At 34.7% G+C, this 13198-nt stretch overlaps 1 protein-coding gene across 4 annotated transcripts in view; it reads left to right on the top strand.

Moving 5' to 3' along the window:
• ANTXR2 (ANTXR cell adhesion molecule 2) overlaps positions 1 to 10595 on the top strand; it is a 156780-nt gene extending 146185 nt beyond the window's left edge. For all 4 annotated transcript variants that reach the window (XM_072810653.1, XM_072810654.1, XM_072810656.1 and 1 more), the window contains exon 17: positions 8675 to 10595. In XM_072810653.1, the coding sequence (XP_072666754.1) occupies positions 8675 to 8713 (39 nt within the window). In that variant the 3' untranslated portion in view covers positions 8714 to 10595. The remainder of the gene's footprint in view (positions 1 to 8674) is intronic.
• The last annotated feature ends 2603 nt before the right edge of the window (positions 10596 to 13198 follow it).

Raw genomic sequence — 13198 nt, 5'->3', positions numbered from 1 at the left:
CTACATTCTTAATGGATATTTTCTCTGGATATGGAAATTTAGGTTGACTTCCGTTCCTCAACCCCAGTTAGAATTTTGAGGGGAGTTCCATTGTGTTTTGTCCTTCACTGTTGCTGATGGAAAGTTGGCTGTCCTGCTTGTGTTTTCTCTATATATAATCTCTGGGGAAGGTAGGAGGAACAGAGAGGTATGTTTTTATGATATCCTTTGGTTTTCATAACTTTTATTAGATGTTCCTTGATGCAGTTTTCTGTGTACTTATCCTGCTTGAGGGTTACTAAGTTTCTTTGATCTGTAGGTTTACAACTTTCATCAATTTAAGGATGTTCTCAGCCATTACTTTTTCAAGGTTTTCTTCTACATTATTTCTCCTTTTCTTCTGGAACACCAATTTTTCATTAAGCTGTTAGATATGGTCCTCCAAGTCTTAGATTCTCTTTAATTATTTTTTTTTTTCAGTTTGAACAATTTCTATTCCGCTACCTTCAAGTTCAATGAGATTTTCTTCTACTATGTCATCTATGTTTACATTTATCTAAAACATTTTTTAAAAGTTTTATTTGAGAGAGAGTGCATGCACAGAGGGAGGAAGGGGCAGATGTAGAGGGAGATAAAACCTCAAACAGGCTCCACAATCAGCTTAAGACTGTGCTGAGTGCGGAGACTGATGCAGGGCTTGATCTCACAACACTGAGATCATGACCTGAGCTGAAATCAAGAGTTCAGATGCTCAACTGACTGCACCACCCAGGTGTCCCAAAATACATTATTCTGATACTACATTTTCCTCTCTAGTTTTTCCATTTCATTATTTATAGTTTCTCCTGAAATTTACTATATTTTTATGCATGCTACCTATATCTTTCTCACTAGACTTTCTAATATTTTTATCATAGTTATTTTAAAGTTTGTATCTATTAACTACAGATTTACCCAAACTAACTGTTTCCCATTGATTATGGGCCATATTTTCCTGCTTCTGTGTGTGTACCACAATTTGTTATTTTGTGCTGTGAATTGTACATAAAAATAGAGACTAGATAATATTTACCTGTAGAAACATTTATCACTACGTCTGGCATGTTGCCAATCTGTAGCTGAGCTGGATCACAGTTTGTTGCCTTCTTAGTTATTTTTAGTTCACTACTGGCTTTAAACATTTGAGGGCAGTGTCGGGGATTTCTTTTCATCAGAGCTCTCTCTCTCTCTCTCTGCTATACAGCCCACCTGTGAGATTTTTGGATTGCAGGGGGGTTTTCTTTGCTCTCCAGCTGCTAGGATCCCATCTCCTCACTCACACCTTCTGCCACTTTTGTAGCTTGAGAGACAAGCTTCCATCTTAATTCCTGCCGCCAGCCTTTGACCAATGCCTTGCATTGTCAGAGGCCTCATGAACCTTGGAGGGATTTTTCTCAGTTCTCCTATTTCCAAGTTTCATCAGTCTGCTGCTTTATCATTGTAAAAGGACCTGGGTCCCTCAGAATTATTTTTCTCATTTCTCTTATTCTCCAAACCTAAAGCAAACTGTTTACTTTCCCTTGGGGAAAGTCCTTTTGGAGAGGGAAATAATTCTCTTCCTTCCTGACTTCTTCCCAGCTTTCAGTTGACTATCTCTTTGTTCTCAGGGAAAACCTCGTGTATAATGAGGGGTCTCTCTCAGCTTTTTTGTCATGTCCTCAGTTTTGGGCAGCATTCTGACTTGCTCATAGTGAAGGCTGTTTTAGTTTGTAGGAGTTTCTTTTCTATTAAATATTTTTTAATGTAAAATAGTTATTATTGCATTTGATAGCACATAACAAGATCTATTCAAAGATCTCATTTACATCCTTTTCCATTCCCACCTTGCACCTGTTAATAACTATTTTTATTTTTAAGGCAAATACTAGCTTTTGATTTCCATTTGAAAATATAAGTATTCCATTATCTATCTGTATCTCATAGTTTACTCATCTTGTCCATTACTAATGGATATTTGGATTGTTTCAGTCTTTTGTTATATACCCATAATGCTACACTGTGCATGTATGGAATTTATATACTGTTTTTCTGTAGCTTTAAGTTATATTTTTAAGTAGATTTTTCTTTTTTCTTTTTTTTTTACTGTTGATTTAAGACTTAAGATACAATTAGTACTCTAATCGAGATTAGGAAAAGGGAAATTATTTCTACACTACTTATGATGTTCCCACCTAAAAGGATGTACAGAGTTCTGATTTTACATATATGATTCTTTTGGGTACCTTTTCCCCATTACAATCCATCATGAGGCTCAAGAAGGAACTGCCAACAATGTTTTTGGAAAACTACCAAAATTGTATGTCTGTCTGTCTATCTTACAAGTAATAATCTTGAAAGGTCAATTTCATATATTATTATTATGAGGTATGGATTGCATATTTTATTAGCTTCCAACTATATTCCCGAATCTTAAGAAAAACTAGTGGGAGAACTGAATATTTGCAAAGTAAATGTTAACAGTATGTGTAGAGTCATTAAAATTTTGCAGATGCTATAATAGAATAAAAAAGGGGAAAAAAACCATTTGAAAGTAAATTTCTCAAGTAAACTCAGCACTTCACTTCATGACATCTACTGAATATCCATGTGGTATGTGGTCTCTCCTGTAAAATGGGGCATATATAGGTTGAGCTTTCATTACAAAAGAGTATGTGGAATTTATATTTCAGCTCAGAATCTTGCACTTTTAGTTTGAGCAGAGGATACTACAGATTATCTCATATATATATGTGTGTGTGTGTGTATATATAATCTCATATATATATTACCTCATATATATATTCTATATCTCATATATAGATAGATCTCTGTCACATATATATGAGAGAGAAAGATAATAGTTTGTGCCCTCTCTTCAGTCTTGCATCTTCAGTTGCTGCAGAAAATCTCCATCCAAAGAGCCTATTGTTTCCTCAAGTTGACATTCTTACCTGATAAGCAGGATTTCTTGGACCTCTAGAATTGTTTTGTGTCTGTTTCTATATGCATGGGTGCTTTGTATACAATTTGAAATTTGAATCACTGTTTAAAGTTGCACAAAACATGAAGGTTTAGTAAATTCTTTTTAGAAATGGAGATACAAATAAATCAGCTATCTGTGTTTGAAAAGTCTAAACTAAAGTGCAGTTGTATGCTTCAGCTTGTCAATGGATATTTATGAGGTGAGCATAATACTGTAACAGTTATAGCAGTGAAATATATCCTGTGCAGATAGCTAGTAAAGGAGTTCACTAACGTTAATGCCAGCAGAATTTTAATGCTCAAGAGATGGGAAACATGGCACTTGCTCTGGCTAACACTACTGTTCCTGGCTACAGTGAAAATGAATGGGTGAAATCAGTTTTCAAAGATTGCAGCAGAGTTGGTGGTCTATATACATAACCAACAGCAAATATATCAGTTTCTACTGTTATCTTGTTTTCATCTCTCATTTTGTTAAGTGCAAAGTAGTAACAGCACCAGGCAATTTTATTTTGAGCATCAATTTCCCATTTCTACTTATGATGAGACCCAAGAGAAGGAAGGTATTGCCAACAAGGATTTCTGGAGAAATATCAGTGAACTTCTTACTCCAATAGATACTTGTTAAATGCCTGAAAGTCCCTCAGTGAAGCTAAAGCTGACAGATTCCAATTGTGAATTTAGACTTTGTTACGACCAAAATTTTATTTGTGTTTTATCCTGGGTACATTTTGTTCCTTCTTAGGTGGAGAGAAAGTGGGTAATGGAGTAAAGTTTCTGCACAGAGCTCTGCTCTAAGAGATGAGTTGGTATGCTAAGACATTTCAAGTTTATAAAAAATGAATTGTATTGTACTTATTTTTTTTTAGAAGCCAAAACAAAGTAAAGTTTTGCAGTCTTTAGACTTAGGGTATTTACTTATAGGAGAACTTCTGGGATTTTATGAAGAATATTATAGTTTTAATATGCCTGCATGTATAAACTTCAAGTTCATATTAATTATGTAAGTTACCTCAGATTAAGTCATATTAATCCTCATTTGACATCAGCTGTCTGCAGAGTACTTCATTAAGTCCCATCAGAATAAGAAAAGGCAACAAAGAAGGGAAGTAGACCTGAGATTATCTTTTTGTATAAGGTAGAAGTTGAGATAATTTATTTGTTGGGGGGTTTTGAAGGTTTAACTGAATATGGAGCCTTCATAAATAAGAAAGTTGAGATTTAAGAAAGAAGTATGTATATTAGTTTACATTTACTTATAGCTGGTCTACTTCTAAAGAAAAAAACCTATCATAAAATTTCAGAATAAAAAATAAATAATTATGGGCTGAAGTCAAGATAGGGCTATACCAGAAAGTGAACACTAAGGGCAGCAAAACTTCTAGTACATCATATGCCTGAGCTTTTTGAAACCCAAATCACAAAGAGAAGGGCTGAGTCATGGCTGCCATTATAGAATATAAAGGAAGTGCATAAACTTAACGGAAGTGACAAGCTTTTTTCTAGCTGGCACTTAATCTTAAGAATTGATCCTTTAATATCTGTGTCCTCAGTAGCAATTTTCCAAAATAAAAAATTCTTTATATGACCAGAAGTCATCTGGGCTCTTCATATGACCACAGGTTGAGGAAATGGTGTCGTAGATCTAGATGTAGGAAGGCACTTCTAAGTTCAGGTATGTAAAGAAACCAAGTTCAGGTATGTAAATAGTTTATTGGTGACCTGCCCTTAACATAGGCAGGAATATCTTGAATAATAGTTATCAAAATACATTTTTAATGGAAACATAAACAAAATCTTTTAGTGAATTACAGTTTTAAAGGTAGGTGAGATTGTGTTCTTTGAGCCAAATGAGCATTGAGAGGCTGCATTGTGCCTGCTCATTCCCATCCAGTGTACCTTACCAACCACGGTAACCCCCCGAGGCACCTTGTAGAACCCAGGGGTCTTCAGGGACTTCATTGTGTGGAAAACTCAACCTAGAGAACTAGATGGCTAGCATTTCACTTAGAACTTACCTCTTCAAGATAGTTTTGCCAACTGATCTGGAGAGAAATGATTCCAAAGTTACCATTATTAGTGCCTGAGGTATGAATCTGTTACATTGAATGGAGAAATATATGTCCTAGCTACTAGGGAAATGGTTAGAAAGATTGATGTGGTATGAAAATTGAAGAGCTCCCTATATTTTTATGTAAATCAATCCCAGTATGCATAGCACTTGAGATGGGCTGTGTGTACACATGTGAGCACACACACATGCATTTTTAAAAGTTACGTTGCTGTTTGTGACCTGAACAAGTGCTTGAACAGGCATTTCATGGAAACTCTTAGAGCTGTGTATCATAAGAATGAAAATGCTAACTAGGTTGTAAGATATTTTGGTCATTGGTTTGTGTCATACCCATGTACTCTTGAGTAGAATTGCTTTGGATGGGCTCAACCAGGATGTTAAATGAATATAATCCAGAGACAAGTAAACAGATTCAACTATGGAAACATGGAATGCTGAAACACTTTGGCACAGTGGTTGTTGGAGGTTACCCTAAGAGTAAGAGTAATTGGCAGATTCCTCTAGGAATAATACTCCTCTAGGAATAATACTCCTCTGGTGGAGTACTGAATAAAAATTCCCTATTCTAGCCAATAGTTTTCTTTTTTTCTTAATTACTCCATTTTTATCCTTTCATCTTTAGGGCTGTTCTCTTCCAGTTTCTATTTTCTTCTAGCCTTTCCCATGGCTATATTTTTCTCCTTGGTAATCCTTTTTCTCTTTCAAACTTACACTTCTGTCTTCCTATTTTTGAGGTCTAGTCATTATGTATTTATTTATTTATATGTTCATCATCCATCCATTTGTTCCTAAGTGAGTATTTATTATCAGTTTGCTCTGTTAGACACTGCGATGACATTGTAGAGGAGGTATGGATAATGGGTACCTATTTTTTATTGAGAGTTTACTAAGTGCAAGGTAGTATTCTAAGTGCCCTCTGCATATTAATTGATACAATCTTTATAGCAGTCCTAAGAATGGGTCCGATTTTTATTTCTTATTGTACTGATCAGGAAACTGAGGCACACAGGATATAAATGAGTTGCCCACAGTCACACAGTTAACAAGTGGCAAAGCTGCGTTACATACCTTGGGCTGTGGAAACCTTAGACTTAATCACTGTTACCTTTCTTTTTAGATATTCAAGCAGACAATTACTACATAATGTGGTTTGGCTATAGTGGAAATGCTATGGGAATTTTGAGGGAAAGAGCCCCTTGACTGGGAGAACAGGGTAATGTTTAACAGAGAAAGTAACTCTTGAACATAACTCCTCCAGGTTACCATCTGTTAGAGTTCTATAAAATAAAAATACACCCCCACATGATCAACTCTTGATAAAAAGTGAAAAATATCGAGTCCTTGATTAGGAGGGGGAAAGGTTATTTGTTTTTATTTTTATTTTTTTGTTAATGAACGTGTGTTAAAACACAGGACGATATGTTGATTTAACAGTTTTTTTTAGACATTTGACAGCTGATGATCAGTATTTAATCCCAAACTTTGGAAGAGTGGAAATAAGGACCTCAGAGTTAAAATCAGTAGGGTCCTCTTCATTTGAGTTTCTATGTCTATAATTAAATGATGCCAAATGAAATGAAAAATAATTAGGTCTGGCATAATTTAGGCATTGAAGTGATTTTAAGAATTCAGGTGAACTATGAATCTCATTTTTTTAAACTATCTAATTGCTTAAAGTATATGAATCAGAGTCACTAAGATTAATCTGATGTGTAGAACAAAAGTGATCAGAGAAGAGGCCCTCTATCCAGATCTAGTTAATTAGCGATGACACTCAAGTAAAAGTAGAGATTCATGATAACTTTTTTTCAAAATTATGCAGAAGAGAGAAAATTTTTACTTTTTTGGTCCATTAAATACACAACAAAGAGGTGCAATTAATTCATATCCTTGTTGCCATAATAAAATTCTTCATGTATTTGTTGGTTTCTCAAAAGACTTCAGAAGATAGTATTTTTGATGTTCATTCTATTCTAGTCAGATCTATTTCTTATTGTATATATAGTTACACTATTGTGGCTTAGAAGCATTGTTTTATTGCTCTGTTCAAATATTTATTAATCATGTCATTTTTCCTACCTGTTCCCCCTTGAAAAATTAGAAAGGGGATATGAAATAAAAATAACATTTTTAATGTTTCCATGGCTTTTGGTGTCATACTTAGCTAATCTGGAGAAAAGCATCTTTTTACTTAATAGTCATTTTAAAGATCTTGTTTGAAAGTTCAAGACAATACAAAAATATAGTCTGAGTGCATGACCTGAGACCATTGCATTACCATGGAATTTCAACCTCATTCTCATATCTTCTCTCTGCTTTTCTCAAACTCCCTTTTGCACAGATATTATTTGTAGATATCAGGTATGAAGTAAGTAATAAAATTGACAATTATAATAGTAATGTTGCCTCCAGAATTATTTAGAAGATACATAATTTGGTGAATGTGTCTGCCTTTAGCCAAAAGTTAATGGAAACTAGTTTGCTTTTTGGCTTTTCTCCTTCTTCATTAATTTCTGAAATATCTACTTTTATTTAGCAGACATTTTTGAGAAGAAGATGGACCAAAATCCTGTTTTGATGTTCCAGTCTTTCTTCTCCAACAATATTTGTTGTTCTTTTTTAATATTATCCTGTATTTGATATTTAAAACAAACATATTATTCACATTTAGAGAGAAATAAAGAGAAGTTCTAAAATCTGAAGTTAGAGAGCACATATTATGACAAATAGGAAAGTCTCAATAAGATGATAATCCTTACCCTAAACTAGAAAGTGGTATGTGAGCTTTTGGCCTGTTGAGAAATCTGAATGTGATTTGTGTGGTACAGGGTATCAGCAGGGTCATACTAAGGAGAGGGAAAGAGGCGATCCTTTACCAATAATTGAAAACTTTGTTTTCAAATAATTCTTGGATTATTTACAATTACATATGAAACAATGTGTCTCCCTAGCTTTTCTTGAAGTGCTACGGAATTAGAATGCCAAAGTCTCTTTGAAAATGTGGAATGAAAATAAATAGTTACAATTTGGAGAGGACACGTAATGATGATGTGTAGTTGTGCACAGGGAAATGGTCAACAACAGAGGACTATTTTTCTAAGTCTTTTAAAGAAGCCTATTATAAAATGGAATCACAAAGAGATGGCATCTCTTCCCTTTCTCCCTGACTCCTTATCCTCAGCCTCTTAATACTTCTCAAGTACATTTCTCATGTATGCATTTTAGAAGCACCAGTTTTATATCAGTTTTAAAAGCACCAGATTGCATAAAGGAGTGCTTTCATTTAAATCCATTATAGAAGGAAACATAGGGTTTGGCTTTGATATTTTTATTGCTAAGATAGTAATGCTGTACTTTAAATAGCAATAACATAGTTCTATTTTACATAGCTTTTTTTGCACTCTAATTTTACCATACCATTGTAGATGAACTTGGTATGGAAAAGATCTGAATGAACCACCATGCTTTGATCTGAGGAGGATAAATATGACTTCATGGTTTATCTTAACATTGACCTGTTCTTGAGTAATTGTTTATTATTGTGGTAGTAAAACTAGGTATTCTTATGCTTTTATAATTGCTTTAATATTTCAATATTGATTTTTTTTTTTTCTTTTCTAGGGCCGGTGCATAAACTTCTCCCGAGTTCCATCTCAGTAAAAGGAAAGCAGGAAGACCAAGGAGGTATGAAGATACATCTTCACACTGCTGATTTCCAACCAAATGAAAAAAAAAAATAGTAATAAGTACATTTCAGAAGATTTTGGAAGAACAGCTTTATTCTTCTCAGTCAGGAAATGTTTTCTCTGCCTTCTGCTTTGCTTGCACCAAACATTTTTAAATACTTGTTCTGCCATCTACGCAAGAATTGATGAAACCCAGTGGTAGCTCATGATTCATGACATTGAAAATAAAGACTAATGTTAATCTACATGCTATGTTTTATATAAGCAAGTTTGTTGGAATGTGGAGAGGAGGAAAAAGCAACAGCATGAAGATGATATCAAAACGGGGACCATAGAACAACTGGCCGTGATGGATCTGTAATGGAGAGAGGAGTCTTTTACAAGGAGACATGGCACTTGTGTTTTCACATCACAAGATTGTTAGCTACAGGCAGGGTATGAAATTTCCCACCAGCCAAGCAGATACAGGTCCATTGCCTTATAACTATGTCAGATTACAAAATCCTCCCAAGTCCCTATCACAGTGTGCCTTACAGGAAGCCTCTGACTGGGCAATCTTGTCATTCTAACACTGAAAAGTGCACACGCATGACAAAATGTAGACAGGACGCCTCAAGGTATTGGTAGCAAGCAAGATTTTGCCCTTTAGTGTTTGAAAACACCTTTCTTTCACTATGCACTTGGGAAAAGAAGAAAATTAATAGAGCATTATTCCATAGGAAGACGGCCTCTAACCAGGGATCTTAAGTGGAGTTTAAGGGACTTGTGCTTTGAGAACTTATCCCTAGGATGGTAGATTTATCCCCACTCTCAATGTTTAGGGTGTAGTAGTGCATAAAGCATTAATATCTGTAAACATACCGGGACTTAGTTTTGCTTTTAATTTAAAGGAAGCAGTAACCACAAAGCTTCTGCTCAGGGTTTTTCCTTCCTCCAAGTCTCCAAGGGCTCTTCAGCGTCACAAGCCAGCAACTCTCTTTGCATGAAAATTTCAAAGTTTAATTAATATAATTAAAGGCAACAGCAAGCAGCAGCCTGTGAAGATTTTGCTCATCTTTTTTATGTCTTTTGACATTGAATGACCTATTACTGTATGCGCATTACTTGGATTTTGAGGGGCACTCTTACCTTGGTGATGATTCAGTAGAGAAAGAAAAAGACCTCCTCTCATCAATTTATAAATTAAATTTTCAGGAGGGTCCGCCACCTCAAAACATCGAAATGTATGTATTATAATTCTTTAGAAAACCCACCATCGTGTCACGTCGACGATGCCAAATTATGTTAGCGTGAGTGGAAACACTATGGGGGAGGGAGGAGGCAGCAGCTGAAGAAAAAAGCTCAAATGATCTAGTCACTTTCGATACTGTACTTCAGATGCGAAATGGATATTCGACTCGAAACCTGACAAAGCGCGCCTGCTTTGATGTGAACTGGGATAGACAATGACCAGTGGCTGGGTCAGTGGGATGTCTCTCTGCGAGCACAAAGGCTTATCAAATGACACTAAAAATAAGTTCAACAACCATCACATTGGAAGGGAGAAGGCGAACGTTTCATGTTTGGCGGGCATGTAAGTGCACAGGATGGAAAGAGCGATTTGGAACATCCCAGTGTAATTACCCCCATTGTGCTCTTAATGGAAATTTCAGAGGACGGGAGTGATTCTGTTGGTTGGTGTCCAGATTTGTGACACTGATCCAAGAAGCCTTACTCACACACACAAATATATATATTTGTATATATATATATGCATATTGTCTAGCTTGAATCTTTTGCTCAAGTTTATTTATGTCACTGGCTGGCTGGATCCAAAGTCATGTGTCTGCATACTCAGAAATAAAATTTTACCTGTGCCTCTGCTACCATTTTATTGTAAGCCCACATACACTCAAGCTTTGTTTGGCTAAATATATAATTGTCCTGATTAGTTTCAGGACGGAATGATACCCAGTTCTAAGATGTCGCTTAATGTTCACAAATGATACTATTGGCATTAAAAATCCATGTCTACAAGTGTGACTTGGAAGCCTGATATACGCCCAATGAGTTCTTCTCATAGACCTTTGTTCTAGCTTTGCATCTGGCACAGCACTTATTGTTGTCTTCTTAAATTTTGGTGCTTCTTTTCTGGTCTGTGCACACCCATAAATGATATTTAAGAGCACCAAAGATTCTACAGAAGCTAAGGCTGTTTCTTTGGTAGTCACTTGGAATTTGTCTACTATCATGGCATTTGTATTTTGCTACATGAACAATGAAAGTAGACTTCTGTCTTTAGAGGACAAAATAGCTTTCTGTAGATTGTAACATAAATAGGTTTCCAGTTCTAATACCACTATGAAGAGTTCTCAGTGAAGAGGGAGAGGCAACGGTTTATATGTACACTAAAAAAGTACCATTCATAAAGTTCAAAGATAGACGGAATTTCATTGCACTTAAGGACATGAAACCAGATCTATGCTCTTTTCTCTCATTTTGCCATCTAGCATGTAGAAGAATCTTCTTTGAAAGGGAGCTGTTTACTCACCAAAGAACTAAATAAAAAACCTCTATATCTCCTAAACAGGAAAATAAAAGGTTAGAATAAAAGCCATTTCTATAAGTTTAATAACATTTTTAATATTTTATAGAGAGAAATAGTTCCTATTTAATTTTTTGGACCTAATGTCAGTCAAGATCTACTTTCTATGTATAAACAAGTAAGTCTTTATCCATAATCCATTTGTGTTGCATAAGGTTGCAACGACAATTAAGTGGGAAATGATTCCTAACTTATGTGTCTACTCTGCCTGGAAAGAAAGTTTTGAAGGCATCTATATATATTTCATAACAATGTCTGTTCTTTATGGATTTGATCCATAAATATTTATCTATCTGAAAACTTTGATACTTGGAATGTTTTCCTTAAAGCATTTGGTGCTCCAAGAAAAAACATTTGGTGCTAAGAGTTGCAGCACTGATGCCTTTCCCCAAGTTAATTCTATTTTAAAAATTTATATTTCCTTCCCAATGAGATGCAGAGTAAAAATTGAGACCCTCCATTAAGTAGGGAGCAGCATCTGTCACCTATAGATAATTCTTATTTTGGCAGAAATACAGAAGGCTTAAGCCTTCTATATTTCAAATTGTTTGAGAAATGATTTGATTATATTCTCCCTCAGATCTTTATTTGAACCATTTTAAATCATAAATTATTTAATATTTGTTTTTCTAATAAATCCTTACTGGATATAAGATCTGGGTGTCTCTGAAGTTAATAACTTTATTATCTAAATATCACTGACCATTGTTTACTGCTCAGAAGCAATTTATTAATTTATTTCTAAAAACACTGTCTATATTATGGCCAAAAGGTATCTAAAACATGTTTTGATTCATCAGTTTCTATACATCATCTTTGAATTTAAGAGAACAAAATATAATTAGGTCACATTTATAAGCATTGTAAAGCACTGTAACCCTCTTCTATGACAAAGCCTGTCACGTTTACTAGGTTTCGGACAGCTCTACTTTAGGAAGTTTATTAGTGTTATATTACTAAAAAAAAATTTGGTGGGTATGTAATTCAGGAGAGAAATATATACATTCTTTAAATATGAAAGGAAATATATAATGTAGAATCAGAATAAGTGGTGTATCTGTCATATATTTAAGAAAAGAAAGACAGATGAGGCTAGACAATGTCTATTCGCTGATAATGAAGTTGAGTACAGCCATGTATTCTAGTTTTGGGGTTAGATTAATATTTTTCTTGGAGAATTTCTATGGCATATTTCTAAGAACACTTCAATTTCGGTATATTCCTACACTTTCTAGGGTATAATTCAGTCAAATTAAGCAAAGGAAAATAATCGTGAGAACTCATAATGCAGCAAACCCTGGGCTGTTTTTTTCTAAAATATATTTTTGTGCGGTTCTGCCAAAAGAAAACGATGATAAAAAAACCTACACAGTAGAACATGCAAGTTTATATTAAAATGTGCTTATTTAGATTACTTTACAAGACCTATATTAAGGTAATGTATGTGTTTGAGAGAGAGTCAGTATGACATGCTACACATCATCTTCGCTTAGGAAACAGGCGATGAATGGCTTAGCCCATAGAGCTCGCCACAACTAACTTGCTGAAATTGAACTGATGAGCTTCTCAACCATAGACTAGAGATGGACAGGAGATGTCTCAAGGTCCTTCCAGCAGGGACAATATTTCTGTGAATATAGTCATATTGGAAGTTTTAGTATTTATGTATCTCATATTTTTAATGACTGGCCTCATTTGGAGAGCACAGCAATATTAGCTCCGTAAACTGCCATTTAGTTACCAAAAAGACATTGAACCATAGTACATAATTTTATAATTGTTCATAATAGAGTAATTTCTCAGTTAATTTATTACAATTAGAATTTGTCAAAGAGGCAACTGATAATAAAATTTATATTTGATGAAATCTTTGAA

Source organism: Canis lupus, chromosome 33 (assembly GCF_048164855.1).
Source record: "Canis lupus baileyi chromosome 33, mCanLup2.hap1, whole genome shotgun sequence".
NCBI classification, from domain to species: Eukaryota; Metazoa; Chordata; class Mammalia; order Carnivora; family Canidae; genus Canis; species Canis lupus.
This window is presented reverse-complemented; position numbering and strand designations above follow the sequence as displayed.